Source organism: Trichechus manatus, unplaced genomic scaffold (genome assembly GCF_000243295.1).
Source record: "Trichechus manatus latirostris isolate Lorelei unplaced genomic scaffold, TriManLat1.0 scaffold00213, whole genome shotgun sequence".
In the NCBI taxonomy this organism is placed as follows: Eukaryota; Metazoa; Chordata; class Mammalia; order Sirenia; family Trichechidae; genus Trichechus; species Trichechus manatus.
In genome coordinates this window covers 2,009,444-2,022,413 of record NW_004444149.1, presented here as the reverse complement: position 1 = coordinate 2,022,413, position 12,970 = coordinate 2,009,444, and the positions used below count along the sequence as shown (strand labels likewise).

The window sequence follows — 12,970 nt, the reverse complement described above, 5'->3', positions numbered from 1 at the left end:
GGGTGACCGGAATGCTGACGGACGGATGTGTTCCCGATGGGGGTTCCTTCCTCTGCTGAGGGGTCACGGGAATGCCGACGGACTGATGGGCTCCAGGTAGGGGCTGCTGCCTCTTCTTCCTCTGCTGAGGGGTCATGGGAATGCTGACTGATTGATGGGCTCCAGGTGGGGGCTGCTGTCTCTGCTGAGGGGTGACGGGAATGCTGACGGACTGATGGGCTCCAGGTGGGGGCTGCTGCCTCTTCTTCCTTTGCTGAGGGGTGATGGGAATGCTGACGGACTGATGGGCTTCAGGTAGGGGCTGCTGCCTCTTCCTCTGCTGAGGCCGCTTCTCTTCGTCCAGGTCACTAGTGAAGAGAGGAAGGGGGGCAGCCCGATCCCCAAAACTCTGTTTTCACAGGTGCATTCCTGCCCCCTACCAGCTGCTCTTACTAGAGGCTTAGGGAGGGGGGCAGAGGGAGGCACTTGCCCCAGGGCACAAGTCCAAGGGGGCGCCAGACAAGGCACAGAATGACATTCCAAGGTGCCACAAATATGAAAGGGCCGACTGAGGCAGCCGGACAAGAGGGGGGAAGGCATTTCTGCTGACAGCTATCAATGTCTATTCATCTTGAAACTGGGGGGCGGGGGTGCAATTTAGAGATTGCCCCTGGGCGCTTGTTACCCTCCCTAAGCCTCTGGCCCCGACCCCATCTGTGCAGATTCCCCTGTTATTTACTAGCCACTCCTGCTCCGACAGGCCCACAAGGCATACCAGCCCCGGGCTGTAGCTGTCCCCTTGAGGCTGAGGCAGTATGGTGAGCAGTATGGGTAAAACCAGTAGTGATCATACCTGCTCAAGACTCAAGCTGCCCCCTCTGCCAACCCAGCTTTTAATATCAGTGGGCCCTCTGGAACGGTGAAAAATAAAGCTTTGCTTCTCCTTCAACCTCCCGACTCTTCACTACCTCCACTGCCCCATTCTTACTGGAAAGTGCCCACTGGATGGTTGTCTCTGCAGCCCTCCCAAGTGGAGGCAGCTTGTTCTTCTCAAACTCAGCTGGCCCGTGGTGTTTTCAAAAGCCCTCAGCTGTCATGGCTGCTATACTACTGGTGCTGGCTCCCCAGGCCACCAAACACCCTGCCATGTCTGTCAGGATATGGTACGTGACTTCGGCTACTTGAGTGGTCCAGCAACCTCCTCACTAGAGTACCCATCCAACTCTCCGGCCTTTCAATTCCTTGACCTCCTTGGCCCCAGTGACCTTCACTTCTGCTCACACTCAGGCATCCCCCTCAGCCTTGGCCACTCCCTGGATTCATCCAGGACTCTTCCCCAGCCTTGGCTCGCGCTCTCTGCCCCTCCTGTCCTGCCAGCTCCCCTTCCTGGCTACTGCCCGTGCTGTGCTCTGACACCCCATCAAGACACAGACCCTGGACTGCGACCCCCTTCACCCCTGAGGTCTCAGCCCCTTCTCTTCCCCAAATCCAGTCATCTCAGACATTCTTACTGAAGACACCCTAGTTGTCTCCCCATCTTGCCCTTCCCCTGACCTGCCCAGAAAAAGCCCTCAACCCTCGAATCCTGTTCACAGCTACCACATTTGCCTGAGAAAACCACATAGCTAAGCCCATTGGAGCCAGCGCTAATGATTTTCAACATCATCTGGGCCTTGAACGCTGCCTGGAAATCCCTTAAGCTCCCCAGTCAGCTTCTTTGCACACTCCTCACCGCAAGTACTTCAACCTCCACCACCCACTGCTTCAACCTTTATTCCACTCCCAGCCACCCCCTCACTCAGCACGAATCTTTGCCTCCTAATCCCCAGAGAAAAGAGAAGCCACTAGGCTGGGACAGACTCAAGTCTGCTCGGAGGAACATACACTCTCCCCTCCTGCCTTGGGTGGGCTTACTCGTTTCCAGGCCACCCTGCCCACCTAGCCCTAGATCCCATCTCTCCTGCATCTCTCTTTTACCTCCTAAATGCTCAGATTTCCCTGTTGTTATTGTCGTTGTCAGTTGCCACTGAGTCAATTCATGGCAACCCTATGGAGCAGAACCGCTCCATAGGCTTTTCAAGGCTGTGCCCTTTTGGAAGCAGATTGCCAGGCCTTCTGAAGTGCCTCCGGGTGGGTTCGAACTGCCAATCTTTCGGCAGTTAACCATTTGCACCACCCGTGTCTCCTTCAGATCTCATCACCTATCCTTGGATAAAGAAAAATCTTTTGGTGCTGGGTCCCCTTCAAGCTACTTTTGCTGTGCAAAGCTAACTCCCTTCTCTTCACCGTCAAACTTCCTTTTTTAAATTACAGCAGTGGCTGTGCTAAAAGAATGATCAGACTTCTTGCAACGTGATACAGGAGTCCCTTGCCCTGTTTCCGAGTCCTCTCCATCCGCCACCCCGCAACCCATTATGATCTGGTTTTGGCCTTCTTGATGCCATGAAAATTGTTCCCATAAACCACTCCAGTGATCTCCTGACTGCCAAATTCAATGGCCTGTCCTCAATCCTCATCCTTGATCATCTCACAGCATGTGATAGGTTGGCTCTCCTGCTTTCTTAACCCTCTCTCCTCCTTAGTCTGGGAGTGAGCTCCTTAGGGTTCTGACCATGCCTCCTTCTCCTCTTCTGCCACCACCAGGATGGTCTGTCTTATCCTCTCTCCTACAATCTCTAAGTCAACACCCCCCCCGCAACCCAAAATATCTCTCTAGTCCAGAGCCCTCCCCCATTCCAACTGCTCCCTGGGCATCTCTAGCTGGATGCCCTACAGACCTCTCAAAGATCTCAGACTGAACCAGTTCTTCTTCCCCAGACCTGTTCCTCCTCCTGCCCAACCCGCCCAGTCCCAAGTGTAGAAATGCATTCAGTCATTCTCAGCACCTCCATCCTGAGGTCACCACCAACTTCTCCTGGACTACAGCAAACTCCTCTCTGGTCTCCCTGCCTCCCGTCTAGCCTCCACTCTGCCTTCTTAGTTTATCATCCTAAAAGACCAATATCAACACATCACTTTTCAACCTAAGTTCTTTAGATGGCAAGTAAGGCCCTTCCTTCCTCATCTGTCTCCACCTTGACTTCCAACCTTATCTCCCAACATTCTCTGAGGTCTCCACCCAGACACACACACACACTCTCTTTCTCTCTCTCCCCCCTTAGGCTCTGCTTTCCCAAATGTCTCACATTCTTCAAACTCACGTGACTCTCCTCCTGGAATGCTTTTCTCCACTCCTTGGCCTAACAAACCACCAGGTTGACCCTAGAACCTCTTCTGTGAAGCCTTCAGGAATATACCCCTATCCCAAATTGGTTGTTCTGTCCTCTCTGCTGCTGTCAGAGCTTGCTTCATTCCCTTATTGATGCTCTGTTCAATCCCTCCCCTCCCAGCTTCCCCGCTCCGCACTCACCTGGACTCCAAGCTGGACTCTGAGGAGATGGTCTTGTCTAGTGCTTTTGGGAGCTCTTGCCGCAGTAACCACTCTTTCTCAGGGTCCTTTTTTTGAGCTGCAGCCAGCCACAGCCGGGGACCCTCCTCATCGCTGGAGTCCCTGCAGAAGTCTCCATCTCAGTGACCCAGAGAGCTCCTGGGGAGGGGTGGCCATTCCCACTGCCCCCCGCCCCACCCCGCTCCAGCCACCCCATGTCACTGGAAGACTCACAGCTCCAGGTCCAGGTCCCCCTGGTAGGAGAGGGGAGATGCACACACACAGCAGGTGTTGTCCAGGAGGCGGAAGCAGGTGGTGCAGAAGAGACCTGGAGGAGTCCAGGAGGGAAGGAGATGAATGTGAGCTTACCCACCCACCTACTGTCTCCCAGGCTTCCAGCCCCGCCTCCCCTCCCCTACCTCCAGGAGACCGTCCCTGTCAAGGGGTGCACGCTAGGGAACTGCTGCATTGCCACTTGCATATTAATCCTGTTTGCAGCGAAGAATTAAGACAAATATAAGGGATGGACTTCTAACCGAAAGGTCAGCGGTTCGAAACCACCAGCAGCTCCGCGGGAGAAAGATTTGGCAATCGGCTTCCATAGAGATTTATAGCCTTGGAAACCCTATGGGGTTGCTATGAGTCAGAACTGACTCCAAGGCAGTGGGTTTTGTTTCGGATGGAGGAAATGAGCTACCTGGGGGCTCTATGTAAATGAGAACATGCATTGTAACCAAGGGAGGATGTAAAAGGTGAGATAGGAGAAGTCCTTAAAGGGAGGACAGAAGTTGATGGTCATATGCAAATGTCGTGCGTCCCAGGTGTCTCACCTCGGCAGCCCGGGGTACTGCAGGACACAAAGTTCTCCATGTCCCCATCATCCTGGGGCTGCCCACAGCCCAAACAGTAGACCTGGTGTGACTGAAAGGGGCTGAGGAACGGAGCCAGGAAGGGACACCTAAGGAGAGAGGCCCCCAAAACACTAGACCGGCCAGTCCAGTCGGCCTAGGCAGCTGGAAGCCCCTCCCCACTCTCCAGCACCAACCTCTAAACCATGGGCGGGCCTTCCTGGGGTCTAACCCCCATGGCTCGAACTTTAGCAACAACCTCTCTGTCTCCCTGTCCTCCTCCATTTACGCCCCACCCCTAATAATTCCCATCCCGAATTCTGCCCCTCAGGGCATGAATGGCATGGAATGAACACCTTCAACCAAACCAATCTTTTGACACTTAGGGAGGACAGTGATCCATTCTGACCTCTAGCTCTTTTTCTGTCCCCTCTTACCCCACCCCCCTAAGGAACTCTTGGGAAGGATGGGGCTCTCACCAGCTGCCCAGCACATCGAGGACACTCTTTGGGTCCTGGTCAGCTGTGCGCCGCCTCACTGCTCGATGCAGGGCAGACAACAGATGGGTTCGGCGGCTCAGAAGTATGTTGTACAAGTAGGAGATCCTCTCCTGGTAGAGGGGAGATCAGGAATGGGTTCCCTTGATCCCCCTTTTCTAGCTCAATCTGTTTGGAATGCCCTCGGCACCTCCCCCGCCCACTCCCTACCTTTTCCTCTGTCCAGCTCCTATGAATCCCTCTAAGCTTGGCTCAAATGCCTCTTCCTCTGGGAAGCCTTCTGGACTCCCCCAGGCAGAGTTACCCACCCCTTCTCTGGGTTTCCAAGGCCCTTTATTCTTTCTTTAATAAAAATAACTTTTTAATTGTAACGTCTTATTAGAAGCCTGTCTGGCTGCCCCGGGGGTGTGAGCTCCAGGCTGCGTCTGGTTCATCTTGGCATCCTTGGAGCCCAGCACAATGACTGGCAGACAGGATGCTCGGTAAACAGTTAGTGAATGAATGAGCAGACGGCAGTGTCCATTCACACTCAACAGGCCAACACCGCCCACCTCCCCATGGTTTTACCAAAATTTTGGAGACAAGCTCTGTCTCAGGAAACCCTAGGGGGCAGTTCTACTCTGTCCTATGGGGTCGCTATGAGTCAGAATCGGTTTGGTTTGATTTTCTGTCTCAGGTATCCCTGTCCCAAGAGGCACCATTTCTCCCAGCCTCCTCTGGGGTCCAGACACCTGCCTGTTCAACCAGAGGGGAGAGGGCTGGGGCAGCTGAAGGACTTGAAGTTCCCCAAAGCCAAGGCAGAATGCCACTAGTTTGGCACCCTTGGGAGGGGGCCAGGGACTGGCTGCCCGCCATGGACCCCTCACCTGCTCCCGGGATGGGTAGTAGGAGGCACAGATGATCCGCCGCAGCCGACTGATATAGGCACCAAACAGAGTGACGAAGAAGCATAGGCCATACATGCTGCCTGGAGCACAGCGGGCACAGAAGCTTTGTCGATGGGCACAAGGTGCCAGCCACCCCCCCAGGCCCACCTCCCAGGAGCCTGTGCCCCTCCTGCCTTAATGGTGCCCATTCCCCCAGTGCGCTCAGGGGTGAGGTTCATACCAATGACTATGTAACCAGTGGCTTCAGGCTCTGAGGGATGCAGGAGGCAGCGCCGGGACAAGATACTGATGTTGCCTTGTTGCAGGACATCGAATGCAGACACCAGGTCACGGTAAATCTTGCCAGTATAGCCTTCCCCTTCCACGGTGATGGATACCAACACAGGGCCTGGCACAAAGACACCAAGTGAGGGATGCTCACGGCAGCCGCCCACTCCAGCCTGCAGGAAAGTGGAGCGGTGCAGGTCAGAGGGATGGCCCGTGCTCCCAGCCAGGGACCTTTGATGCCCCAGGCACCTTTGTGGTACACAGGGCCTACCCTCAACCCCTGGCACCTAGGACTGGCCCCATGGTCCAGCTGGATGGCACTGCTGCCTATCTGTCCAGGCCACCAGATCTGAGATGACCTTAATGGTCAGTGAGTCCATACCCCTGCCTCCATGACCTTCCAGAGGCATTTATTTTAAAGCATTTGCTGAGCACTGATTGTGTAGCAGGCACTGGACTAGGTGTTTTATTGTTTTGTTTTATTTTTTACTTTTTCTGTTGGACCTCTGGTACAGAGACTTAGATTAATTATATTCTTTGGTTCATGGCACACTCTCAATCAATGGTCTACCAGGCGCTCAACGCACATGATCTCACATGTTCCTTACAGCCACCCATGGTTGCTACCATCATTAGCTCATTTTTCAGATGAGGAAATGGGGGCTCTGAGAAATGAAGCAGCTTGCTGAGAGGCCGTCGCCTGCTGAAGAGCAGAGCTGGCTTTTGAACTCAGGCCAGTCTGACTCTGCAACTTGTGTTTGTGGCATAGTAGTTAAGAGCTACGACTGCTAACCAAAGAGTCAGTAGTTCGAATCCACCAGGTGCTCCTTGAAAACCCTATAGAGCGGTTCTTCTCTGTCCTGTAGGGTCGCTATGAGTTGGAATCGACTCGATGGCAATGAGTTTGGTTTTCTTTTTTTGGTTATAACCAAGGCTTCAAACTGGTTCATTCAAAACATTTCCACCCCAGATATACTGAATCAGAATCTACAGTTTAACAAGATTCCCCAGGTGATTCTTATGTGTAATAAATTTCGAGACCACTGCTCTGCTGGTGGTTCTCAGAACTGGTCCCTAACCAGCAGCATTAACATCCCCTGAGAACTTGTTAGAAATGCAAATTCTCAGCAGGGGTTCAAACCTGAACAAACTGGTTTGAAGCCCTGGTTATAACCTTGAACTGGACACAAGTGTTACTTGTTAGTTACTAGTTAGAAGAGGGGCAGAGCCAGGGGCTGGAGAGTAACAGTGACATGGGGACATTCAGGTAGTCCCCCAGGGTTGAGGGTAGGAAAGGAGAAGACATGCGAGAGGGTGCGGAGGATGAAGACCAGGCCAAGGGGGCTTCAGCGGGGCGGGGGAGGGGAGTGTAGGTGCTCACTGCGGGCCACAATCTCCCCCTGCAGGTGGTGCCGGGCCAGGTCAAGCACCCAGAAGACAGCATAGTCCAGGAAGACCAGGAGCAGCACCAGGAGAAGGTGCCGCAGAAGGCTGAAGACCGCCAGGATGTAAAAAATCCGCTCCCACTGGGACAGGAAGAGGGAGCCTGGGTAGAAGTAGGGTGGTCAGGAGGATGGTTCCTGATTTTCCCGCCCACCAGACCTCTGCTCATGGACAGAGCTCCTGACCCTGACTGAATCTGGGTCTCTGCGCTTCTGGAAAATGGAAAGTCAAAGGAGTTGTGAGAACCCATGGGCACGGGTGGGAAGCCCTCTTCAGGGGCCAGGGACCCCATGACTGGAGGTGCAGGCCTAGCAGGGGCCCACTCCCAATCTCAGGAAGCCTGCCCCCGGGACACCCTAATCCCTTTACCTGCTCCCCACTCACACTAGCGTCCTCCCAGCCAGGCTGCATCTCCTCCTCCCAATTAGCACATCCACACTTCCTACCACCGTTCCTCCACCCAGAGCCTTCCCAGCTTCTCCTCTCTTGCTCCATATCCACTCCCCGCCTAGCCTTCCCTCTGGCCTGACTTCTAGGCTACTCTGAGAAGTATCACCTGCCCCTTCTCTGTCTGCTTTCTCTTTTCAAAATGAGGGCTCTCCAAGGACAGGGCTGTCTCCCCCTCAGCCTGACACTGCCTTGGCACCTAATTGTCTTTCTTCCCTGTGGTTCTGCAGGTGCCCAGGATTTCGGGTCAGGGCAGCGGGGCTGGGGGAGGCCTGGCACTCCCCAGAGCCCCTCCTCCTGTCTTGGGGCCCTCACCCGGCTGGATGTAGCGTCTGGCCTCGTGGGCACTGAGTGGCAGCACCGTGGGCAGTCCTGCCTCGGAGCGGACCGCCTCCATGCGCAGGAACCGGCTGGTAATGTAGACATTGTCGAAATCAACCCAGTTCAGGTAACAGTACCGGTAAAACAGGGCTCTGGTGGGGTGGAATGCACATGAGGCCCCTTCTCAGCATCCCTGGCCAGACCCCACAGGGCACTCCCTCCCTCCCTCCCACCCTCCTGCAATTTCAGCCTCCCAGGAAGCCATGGGGATGAGCTGGCCCCCGGCAGCCCTAGATCTCCACGCCCAGACCCGTAGCCCCTCACTGGAGGTAGAGAAACGTGAGCAGCAGAGACGTGGTGTAACCCATCAGAGCCAGGGCCTCTCGGACACGGTACAGCTTCAGGCTGACAGCCTCCTGGAGGTCCAGCGCTACCTGGGACAGGCTCCGAGAGGCATTGAAATTCACAGAGAAGTGGTGGGTGGCTGTCAGGTTGAACTCAAATTCCTGACGCACCCGGTTAATCAGCTTCATCACCGCTGGGGTCAGCCAGTCAGGGGGATGTAAGGAGAGTTAGAAGGGGGCAGGGCTGTGCCAGAAGAGAGCCTGGCACAGCCAAGGTGTCACACAGCTCACAGAGCACCCAGGAAACCCCAGCGTTTGGACCCTCTGGATTGAGCCACTACATATCTGTGCCATTGCCACTGTGTCCCCAGTCCCCAGCCCCCAGCACCACACCTGGCGCACACTAGATGCTCCGGAAATAGTTGGTAAGTGAATCAATGAATGATCTCAATGACCTGCCCTAGGGGGCAGGGGGCCCTGCTTCTAGTCCCAGCTCCTGCCCTAAAGTCAAGCTTCGGTGAGGCCCCCCCTCCTCGCGGGTCTTCGCTTTCCCAGGCTGCACCCCACGGATGGTAGCCTGCCTGAGTGACCTCTTGAGGTTCTTCCCAGTTCTTGCGTTCTCTTCCACGGACCGGGAGCGCTCCCGGCCAGGCCACGGCCAGACCAGGATGAGGGAGGGAGCGCCGCTTGCAGAGGGGGCTAGGAGGGGTCACTCACGCGTGCCGATGGTCTTGCGCAAAAAGGGTTGGATGTACTTGGGGATGATGCAGAACACCTGGGCCACTGAGAGTCGGAGACCGCGAGGTGTCAGGAGGAGGGGGGTCAGTCAGCCCTGGCACCTCCAGGGACCTTCTTTTAGAACGGGCGCCTTTTTAGCTTGGCTCTCCCACTGGCCCTTCCCTTTTGCCCCGCCCCCGCCTTGGTCCCTCCCTAGGTGTTTTTGTTAGCTGACGTGTGAGTGAATTCCGACTCATGGCGACCTCATGTGTACAGAGTAGAACTACTCCATGGGGTTTTCAAGGCTGTGACCTTTCAGAAGCTAATCGTCAGGCCTGTCTTCTGAGGCCCCTCTAGGGGTGGGATCGAACCGCGAACATTGAGGGTAGTAGTCTACTGTTGAACGCTTCCCGCCACTCAGAGACTACGCCTCCCTATTGGTCCTGCTCCCAATTGGCCCCTGGGCCCCGCCCATTCAAACCCCGCCCACGCAGGCCCCGCCCACGCAGGCCCCGCCCCGTCCCGCCCTGAGCCAGCTCCTCCCTGTGGGTGGGCGTCTGATATTCTCACCGCCGGCAAGTCCACAGAGCACCAGTTTGAAGGGCGTGAGCACGTAGCACAGGTGGTAGGCCTGCGGGATGACCTTCATGCAGTTGTCCTTGGCGTCGTCGAAGATCCGGGCGCATTTCGAGTAAGGGTTGCCCAGCTCCGAGTTGCACACGTCCCCGATGTGCAGTAGCCAGTACCACACACTGCGCAGGGCCCTGGCTGGGGACGAGTGTGCAGCTGGCACCAAGGGCCAGAGGGCGAAGCAGCTTCTCAAGGGATTGGGAACACCAGGGCCACAGCCAAAGAGGGGAGACCTGTGGTCAGGGGCCCGGCTGTGCTGTATCCAGGGGTACTCGTCAACACCCAGGAGGGATAGTAGAGGCCTGAACAGAGGTGGGGGTGAGGAGACTGGGTGCATTTCACACACGCCCCCTTCCCATGCGAATGTGCTGACCTATATGCTTCATGCCGTCCATGATTGACCGGAAGAACTTGCGGACGCGGTCAGCCACCACCTTGGCCTTCTGGGCGATGGCTTTGATCTTGTTCAGGGCACCTGAAGGGCAAGGGGCAAGGGCGCTGTGGGGCCTCCTCTAGGCCCTGGGTTCTCACCATTACCCTGGGCCGGGGAGTGGAGAGAGGGCAGCCATCCCAGAGGTAGGGAGTCTGGGTGCTGGGATCCGAAAGAATGTTAATCTGGCAGTGGAGGAGGCCGGAGAGCGAGGTTGAAGGGGGCCACTGGGACCACAGGGCCCTTTTCAGGCCCTGGGTGTTTTGAGTTTAGGACTCAGTACCAGCAGAGAGGAATGAAGCCAGGTCTGTAGAACACGCAGGACGAGGACATGGGGCAGTGGAGGGTGTGGGTCTTACTGACAAGGGGCTGCTTGGCCCGCTCCAGTACTTCAGCAGACTGGTTCAGGGCCAGTTCGGCCCCACAGGCCACAGCCTCGCTGGCGCGGGTGAAGTTACGTAGGGTATTGGCACAAGGCCCTTGCAGGACCAACCCAAAGGCAGCCAGCAACAGCAATGCCCGGCCCTGCCCTGAGGGGAACATTGCCATCAGAGCCAGAACCCAGCACATGGCAACATATACATATCCCTTATACACGCGGTCAGAATATCTCCCTCACCCTACCCTCTCCGCCAGGACTCCTCTCCTGCCCCAGCCCCAGTCCCAGCGCGAGGACCTGTCCCCCTCCCCAGGTGCCAGGCTCACTGGAAAAGGCTTGGGGCAACAACAGGAGGACAGTTACTCGGACCTGGCGAGAGAACCCCATGCCCAGGCTAAGGAAGGCAGCCAAAGTGAGGGTGCCCACCAGGCAGCCCCAGGGGCTACGGCCTTCCACCAGCAGCTCCAGCAGCCCATAGGCTGTGGCCAAGGACAAGCCCAGGGCAAAGCCCGCCACACTGCGGACCACGGCCCGTGCCAAGCTAGGCTCCTGTCCCCCCCAGGTGGCCACAGCATTCTTCATGACTTTGTGCATGGCTGCTAAGACCAAATGTTTGCCTGTCTCCAGGAGATGCCCACCAGGTTCTGTGGCTCTTAAAGGGTCCTGGAATTTCTCACCGTATTCTAAGGTTCCAGAGGGCTTTTACTGTGTGTCTCTTGGAATCCTCCGTCCCCAGTTTCAAGGACCGGGGAGGGGAGAGAGAGGTCTCTAATCTTCCTTCCATAAGCCTTTGGAGCAGAGGAATCAAAAGACAGATCTCAGACACAGACTGTGGGTGAGGCAGAGGACAGGACAGCCCCTCCTTTCTCTCAGCAGAACCTCACATGCAAGAAGATCCCTCAGGAGACTTCTGGGGTGAGAGGGGTCCCCCAGAGCAGAAGCATGACTATCAGTCTTGATCAGAATGGAGCAAAGGGGCCAAGAAGGAAACTACCCCACACCAGTGAGTCAGTCACGAGAGCCGCCAGCCCCTCCCCAGCGACGCCAGTCCCCACTCCTCATGCAATCTGTCCTCCAGGGATCCTCCACGCTGCCCCCTGCCTTGGGGGCGCCTCATCCCCCAACCCTCTCACCCAGCGCCCCTGAGCCCAACCCTTTCCTCTCTTCTCCCTCACACCTGAGCGTACTTTATCTCCTCCAGAATCCTCCAAGTTCCTGCCACCCTCACCCAGCACCCCACCCCCAGCCTCTACCCCCAGAAAGCCCCTAATCCTAGTGAGCCCGTCTCAGCCAGAAGAGTGGGCTGTTGGCCCCGCTGGGCTAAACCCTTTGACCCCTCAGCGGTGCAGAGGCTCTTGAGCTGGGGGCTGCCAGTCTCCTATAGCCGATTCCTGTGGCGCCAGCCAGGCGAGTTTCCTGTCACCGCTTTCCTGCTGGGGGCAGGCACTGGAGGGCTCCTTGCCATAGGTGAGTGTGGAAGCAGAGGGTCAAGGGTGGGCAGAGGCTGGGCCAGGTGTGGGACCCACCTTTTGGCCTTTGGTTTGACCCTGTGCCCTAGGGCTCTTTCAGATCCTGGTGAACCCCATGAACATCTATGAAGATCAGAAGATGAAGACACTCTACAGCTTGGTGGGTGAGTGCCGGGCGAAGGCCAGGAGCACTCTAGAGGCCTGTGGAGCACAGCCTAGTCCTGGATGCCCAGGAAGGAGTCTGAGCTTGTCTCTTCTGTACCCAAGCATCCCTTGTGGCCTCAGCCTTATCCTGGGCTTTGTGGGGAGATCCAGAGGGAAGAGGACCCTGGTCTGAGGAGGAAGACACAGTCCTTGCCCTTAAGGAGACTCCCCAATCTAAGGGACTCTCCATTTTCCACATGGTATAGTCCAAACCCCAGGACCCTTCATAATCCCCATCTCTCCTGGCCTCTCTGGCCTTGTTCCCTGCTCCTCCTGAGAAATCACTTATTCACTCAACATTTATTGAGCACTTGTTGAGGAGTCAGCAGTGAACAAGGCTGACAAGCACCCAGCTCTCCTGGAGTTTACATTCTATCGGAGAGAGTTAGATAATAAGTAAACAAAGAAATAAGCATTTCTGAGGGTGACAAGTGATATGAAAAAAGCAAAACAGGGAGATGTGACAGAAAGGAACTGGGAGCTACTCTAGCTTGAGCAGTCAGGGGAGGCTTCTCAGAGGTGACATTGGAATGGAGACTTTGCTTCAGGAGTTATGGGGCTGCAAGAATGGAAAATCCACCTACAAGTGGTTTAATAATAAAGAAACTTTATCATTTCACAGAACAAAAAGTCTCAAGGTAGGGAAGTTTTGAGGTTTGGATCATTCAGCAGCTCAGTAAC

The 12,970-nt window shown here is 55.9% G+C and overlaps 2 protein-coding genes across 2 annotated transcripts in view; one reads left to right on the top strand and one right to left on the bottom strand.

Annotated features, from left to right (window-relative positions):
• Nucleotides 1-3,844: 3,844 nt before the first annotated feature.
• DCST2 (DC-STAMP domain containing 2) lies at nt 3,845-11,210 on the bottom strand. The gene is made up of 13 exons (XM_004388545.1): nt 10,943-11,210; nt 10,597-10,767; nt 10,181-10,282; nt 9,748-9,945; nt 9,178-9,243; nt 8,441-8,654; nt 8,111-8,268; nt 7,287-7,451; nt 5,859-6,026; nt 5,618-5,718; nt 4,734-4,864; nt 4,237-4,364; nt 3,845-3,894 (listed from the first exon to the last, which is right to left on the bottom strand). The coding sequence occupies exons 1-13, from the start codon at nt 11,208-11,210 to the stop codon at nt 3,845-3,847; spliced, it is 1,920 nt and encodes a 639-aa protein (XP_004388602.1).
• A 348-nt stretch (nt 11,211-11,558) lies between these two features.
• Nucleotides 11,559-12,970, top strand: part of DCST1 (DC-STAMP domain containing 1) — a 16,535-nt gene continuing 15,123 nt past the window's right edge. Inside the window, exons 1-3 of the mRNA XM_004388627.1 lie at nt 11,559-11,619; nt 11,958-12,083; nt 12,175-12,249. Of these exons, the coding sequence (XP_004388684.1) occupies nt 11,559-11,619; nt 11,958-12,083; nt 12,175-12,249 (262 nt within the window). The remainder of the gene's footprint in view (nt 11,620-11,957; nt 12,084-12,174; nt 12,250-12,970) is intronic.

What these genes read in the sequence shown, in the direction of transcription:
- DCST2 (XM_004388545.1), bottom strand. Translation starts at nt 11,210, where the DNA reads ATGCACAAAGTCATGAAGAATGCTGTGGCCACCTGGGGGGGACAGGAG. An exon ending in CACTGGTTACATAGTCATTG is followed by an intron (nt 5,719 to 5,858) that starts GTATGAACCTCA and finishes GCTGTGCTCCAG; the next exon opens with GCAGCATGTATGGCCTATGC. An exon ending in CTCGATGTGCTGGGCAGCTG is followed by an intron (nt 4,365 to 4,733) that starts GTGAGAGCCCCA and finishes CTCTCTCCTTAG; the next exon opens with GTGTCCCTTCCTGGCTCCGT.